The sequence below is a fragment of the Limulus polyphemus genome, unplaced genomic scaffold (assembly GCF_000517525.1).
Source record: "Limulus polyphemus unplaced genomic scaffold, Limulus_polyphemus-2.1.2 Scaffold6186, whole genome shotgun sequence".
Taxonomy (NCBI): domain Eukaryota; kingdom Metazoa; phylum Arthropoda; class Merostomata; order Xiphosura; family Limulidae; genus Limulus; species Limulus polyphemus.
In genome coordinates this window covers 1-6,278 of record NW_013671796.1, presented here as the reverse complement: position 1 = coordinate 6,278, position 6,278 = coordinate 1, and the positions used below count along the sequence as shown (strand labels likewise).

At 35.3% G+C, this 6,278-nt stretch overlaps 1 protein-coding gene across 1 annotated transcript; it reads right to left on the bottom strand.

Annotated features, from left to right (window-relative positions):
- Window positions 1-18: 18 nt before the first annotated feature.
- LOC106473450 (neuronal acetylcholine receptor subunit alpha-7-like) lies at window positions 19-5,608 on the bottom strand. Its single transcript, XM_013934131.2, has 2 exons — window positions 2,778-5,608; window positions 19-1,485 (listed from the first exon to the last, which is right to left on the bottom strand). Exons 1-2 carry the CDS (start codon window positions 2,865-2,867, stop codon window positions 1,033-1,035), a joined length of 543 nt encoding a protein of 180 aa, XP_013789585.2. The 5' UTR covers window positions 2,868-5,608; the 3' UTR covers window positions 19-1,032.
- Between the last annotated feature and the right edge of the window lie 670 nt (window positions 5,609-6,278).

Sequence of the window (6,278 nt, the reverse complement as noted above, 5' to 3'; positions counted from 1 at the left end):
AAGGCAAATATTTACCGTGTGTATATACTAAACCTATAGCTTTGTTTATATAGTCACGTGTGTATATACTAAACCTTTAGCTTTGTTTATATTAAACCTAAAGCTTTGTCTCTGTAGTCATGTGTGTTTATACTAAACCTATAGCTTTGTTTATATAGTCACGTGTGTATATACTAAACCTTTAGCTTTGTTTATATTAAACCTAAAGCTTTGTCTCTGTAGTCATGTGTGTTTATACTAAACCTATAGCTTTGTTTATATAGTCACGTGTGTATATACTAAACCTTTAGCTTTGTTTATATTAAACCTATAGCTTTGTCTCTGTAGTCATGTGTGTTTATACTAAACCTATAGCTTTGTTTATATCAAACTCATAGCTTTGTTTATACAGTCACGCGTGACTATATCAAGCTGATAGCTGTTTTTATAGTCACGTGTGATTATAATAACCTAATAGTTTTGATTATAGTCACGTATAAATATTTGCTCCTGAACTATTGTTCATTCCATAACAGCCTCTAACTTAACAAAAGCTTAATTTAAAACAAGTTATTATACCATATTTGGAACTCCAGACCAGAGTGAGGGTAAGGACCCGCCGCCTACATAGTAGTGCTTAACAGAGAACTGAGATTGAGTATCGTAGTTACAACGCCTTTTCAGTTGAAAGTGCTGAACGTTTTTAGAACCCTTGTGGAACAAATAATCAGTTTATTGCAATAAGCAATAAGAAATTACCGGCTCAGTTTTGTTCGCTAGCCATATAACACATTGTCCCATATTGTGTATCTCTCCTTACTGTTCTCGTAGAAGTTGACTTTACCTTTCAGAATCTCTCGGTAAAATTACTTTGACCTCACACTTGATAAGCCTAATCACTTATTTGTATTATTGACACTCAATTACAGTCGTAAGCGGGTTTAGTTATAACTACACCAGTAGATAAACCGTTTTCCAGTTCCTAGGGTAGGACACAAAAGTACAAAGGTAACGCCACTGTGAATGTTTTGACATGTGTGTATTTTGAGTGGCTCAAGCTGAAAGATGAGGAGCCGAGAATAGGCACAAAAAAGTCGACACCACTGTAAAGATTGTAAACATGATTAAACACACTCTGTCAATTACCATAGCAGCAAATTTCCACTCTGCTATGATTTCGTTTGCGTCGTCATCATCCCTCAAATGATTTGTGATGTAACGAAGTTCACGAATGATGGCACTAATTTCTTTTTGCGTAGCAATACATGAATGTATAGCTCCGCTGTCATCATTTGAAGAAACATGAAAATAGCCAGATGTAGAGTACGCCGGTCGGAAGTCGTCATCAATGTCCAAGACGTTGGCCAATAGGCTTCTGGAAGACCTTTCTTTAAGCTCTAACTCTTTCATTTTGTTGTTGAACATAACACTTTTTTCTCTCATTTTTCGACCTGGTCTGCTCATGCGCAGAATCCACGGAAGCCAAACAAGGAATATAGATTTTATCTGAAAACAAAGCAGAACGGAAGTTAGTGATAAGTTAATAGCAGCATCCACTCACATTAAAAAATCACAATAACTTTATGTACTTAAAGAATCTTCATCATAATCGCTTTATGTGGACTGTGTAACAAGATGCTCTATGTGTTACGTTTTGTTTTTACTCAGAAAGTATCCCATCTTGAATCCTGGACCCTCAAAACACTAACACTAGATCACGCCCCATCTTTAATACAAGACCCTATTTACTGCAGTTCAACACAATAACACTTGATAACACCCAAATTTTAACATAGGACCCTATGTTCCGCAGCTCAACACACTAAAACTAGATCACACCCCATCGTTAATACAAGACCCTATGTCCTGCAGCTCAACACATTAACACTTGATAACACCCAATTTTTAATATAGGACCCTATGTTCCGCAGCTGAACACACTATAACCGAACCACGCCCCATCTTGAATGTAGGACCTTATGATATGCAGTCAAATACTCAAACACTAAATCACGCCTCACCATGAACCCTGGACCGCAGCTGAACACGCAAACACTAAACCATGCCCTATGCAGAATCCTGGATCCTATGATCTGCAGCTCAACACTCTAACACTAAATCAAGCCCCATATCGAGCCATGAACCGCAGTTCAACACACTAAATCACACCCCATGTCGAACCCTGGTCCGTAGCTCAACGCGCTAACAATATACGACACCAGGCTTCACATTAATTAAAAACCGGTATTGTAAATTAGGCAAGATGGATATTTAATTAGTTTTTAGTAATTACTTTCAGTTTTAATAATCGGTAGATTGTTAAATCAAAATATTTCACTAAATAATTTGGTTTTCTAATGACAGTCTTAATCTTATTTTGGGGTTAAAGAACAAAGACAATTAACTCTGAACGGCTTGTTTTATAATTAACTTTAAACGAAGTGATTTAGGGTGAACAACATAATTATTTCCCGTGACTGCAGATTGTTAACTCTGTTTGGAGAAGTGTTTTTGTGACTTCCCGTTCCTCCTGAAGAGCTATAGTAGAAGTCAAGTGTGTGTTACTGTTAATGCTAAGCTTGAGGTCTGTATTATAGATTCCAAAGATTATATTTCCAACACTTTAAAAATATTCATTTGAAACGACAACACCCTGTAGAGTTTAGTTCAGAATAACACCACCAGTTGCGTGTATAACCTAGTATTCGTGTAACTGTATACAAACTGGATATTTCTAGTTTAGTTCAGAATACCACCACCAGTTGCGTGTTTAACCAAGACCAAGTTTTGATACATACACACTGGGGCATCTCGTGGGTGTCCGAGTTACGATGATGGTAGTTCAGAACGACGACAGTCATGACGACTGAGAAAGCCACCATCACCATCGTGCAAGCGAAGTACGTACCTATTAGAGAAGAACAGTATATGAAAACATCCAAGTCCGAAGAATGAGGTTATTTCATCAGTTAAACTAAGCATCTTTAAATCAGTCTTATAACCTCAACTTTAATATTACAACTACTGACACACTCTTCAAGTTTTTCGTATCGACCTGTTCTCAATATCAAGCAGCGTCATGAATATTTTTTAACTAATATTGATTTGTAAAAAACGTTTTTACAAGTTGATTGGAAATTTGGCACGATTTAAAATAAACGGTGAATACTAAGACAAAATGTGTTCGATTGAACTAGAAAATTCATCTTGCTATCAATGACTCATTAAATAACCCGCTGCAAAAACTCGACTAATCAAAAATTAACCCCCGTTTTCTTTCAAATTCAAAAATAATATCAATAATAATTACACAAATCTATATGAAACTAATATCATACTTTTATATCTGTACCAAATTAGTTAACTTTTCTTGAAGATAAAAATAAAACACTATCATACAAAAAATACAACAAACATATATACTAAGTGCTGTGCTGTGGACATGACAGATCAACCATTTACATTCAGTTGGTTACGAACATGTTCTGTGACAACACCGACAACATTACAACAACAAGTACCGTAGTGTTAAGGTGTTGAGTGTAAAGACAGTGATAAAAGAACAAAACATGCTTGGACAAGCAAAGTGCAAATATCAACTGGACAGGCTGAGACGAATGTTTGTAAATGATACTGGGGAGTGTTACACCCAGAGGATAGGGTACTGGGGAGTATTTAACCCACGTAAGAGGGCTCTAGGTAGTTTTTAGCGCACACAAAGGGGTACTGGGGATTAATCATCCAACACAATGAAGTACTGGAAATTGTTTAACCCACAAAGGGGGGACACTGGGGAATATTTAACCCACACAAGGAGTACTGGAAAATGTTTAACCCACAGAAGGGGACACTGTGGAGCGTTTCACCACACAAGGAGCACTGGGGAATATTTAACCCACACAATGAGGTACTGGAGAGTGTTTAATCCACAAAAGGGATATTGGTGAGCTTATAACATATACAAGGGTGGTACTGGAGAGTGTTTATAACATACAAGGGGTACTGGGGAATGTTTCATCCATACAAAGGAGTTCTGGGGAGTGTTTCATCCACACTTGGGGGTACTGAGGAGTGTTTCAGTCACACAAGGGAGTACTGGACAGTATTTATCCCACATAAGGAGCACTGGACGCAGTTTCAGTTAACGAGTGTAGCCCACACAAGGTTTAATCGTAGCTTGTGCGGTTTGCTATGTCTTATGGTGAAACGAACTAAAACATATAATCACGTCTGGTGTTTGTAACGGTTTAAGTGAAATAGATAGTTTCTGTATCTCCAGCTAAAACTGTTTCCACGTTGAAAACTAAGCAGTGGAAGGCCCACGTGTTCGTTGCTTTTTAGTACATAACACCATTCCTGGTAACAAAACCAAAACCACTGCCACTGATGAAATATCCCATTTAAGTTCCTCACTATTACTAATCTGTGCTGGGCTACAACAAAGGTTTACGCTAGTTTGGTTTACACGTCTTTGTAATGTGGGACCTAGTTCATTAATGTTGCCTACGGTTGAAGTAACCAATAGCCACATCTCACAGTTTGGATTGATCTGATAAACAGGGAACAGCCATGATTAAACCTTGTGTTGGCTCGTTATATTTGTGTGAGGACCTAATCAGCTTGTCAAGGTTAACAGAATATGTCAAACTTACCAATTAGTGAGCTGTCGTGGTTCTGAAAGCTACATAAAGTACTATTCGATTGGAAAGTGGCGCCCTCTCGACTGAAAATGTAAGCTTCTTTAAAACACTGAGTACCTTCTTCATATTAAATATTAACAAAGTTCGAATTATGAGCTAGTTTATAGAAAGATTGCCTGTTAGTTCGTAAAGAACTAATACTCATAATGTTTCTTTAAAAGCAAATTAAATAAAAGTATTCTATGTTTAAAAAATTTAGTTCCAAAATCTCCTGCTTCTGTTTCTTCGAAAAAGCACGCGAATTGAATAAAGAATTTTAATATAAGTTCTACCTAATTTTATCATGTTGGACTTTTTAAATCCTATACCTAGTTTAACATTATGAATTTGAGGATCTCTACCTAGTTTTAACATTTTGGCTTTGATAAACCCTACCTAGTTTTAACATGTTGGCTTTAGTAAATTGTACCTAGTTTTATATTGTTTGAACTTTTAATAAATTTTACCTAGTTTTAACATGTTGGTTTTAATACATTTTACCTAGTTTTGACATGTTGGTTTGAAATAATTTTTACCTAGTTTTGACATGTTGGCTTTAATAAATTTTACCTAGTTTTAACACGTTGGCTTTAATAAATTGTACCTAGTTTTAACACGTTGGCTTTCATAAATTGTACCTAGTTTTAACACGTTGGCTTTAATAAATTTCACCTAGTTTTGACATGTTGAATTTAATAAATTTTACCTAGTTTTGACATGTTGGCTTTAATCAATTGTACCTTGTTTTAACAATTTAGCTTTGAAAAAGGCTAAGCCTAGTTTTAGTATGTTGGCTTTACTAAATCCTATAACTAGTCTATCGTGTGGCTTTGAGAAATCCAACCTAGTTTTGATATGTTTGCTTTGTGATTTTCCAAAATATAGCAGATAACAACCATTGATTTGATTTACAGCAAAGCCACATTAGGCTATCTGCTATGTTTACCGCGAAGAATCGAATCTAGGATTTTAGCGTTGTAAGTCCGTAGACTTACCGCTCTCCCACCTGATGGTCAATAAGAACTGAAAAATTAAAACAAAAACTGTCGTATCTATAAACGATTTTGTGTATTTTACATTCTGGTAGAAATATATGTAAAGAGAGCCAATAAAATTGTTTCTTTGAATTAAAGCACAATCTAAGTTACACGAGAACTGTCAAAATCAAACAGTTGATGTCAAGTACGTTAAACCAGAAAAGTGTGGGATACTTGGAGAAGAGAAATCAAGAAAGATGACTTGAAATTAACAGTGTTGGTTTATGAAAAGACAAAATGATAATGTTGGTTTATGAAGAGACAAACTTATAATGTTTGTTTATGAAAAGACAAACTTATAATGTTTGTTTATGAAAAGACAAACTGATAAAGTTGGTTTATGAAGAGACAAACTGATAATGTTGGTTTATAAAAAGATAAACTGATAGTGTTGGTTTATGAAAAGACAAACTGATAATGTTGGTTTATGAAAAGACAAACTGATAATGTTGGTTTATGAAAGGATAAACTGATAATGTTGGTTTATGAAAAGACAAACTGATAATGTTGGTTTATAAAAGGATAATATGATAGTGTTGGTTTATGAAAAGACAAACTGATAATGTTGGTTTATAAAAGGATA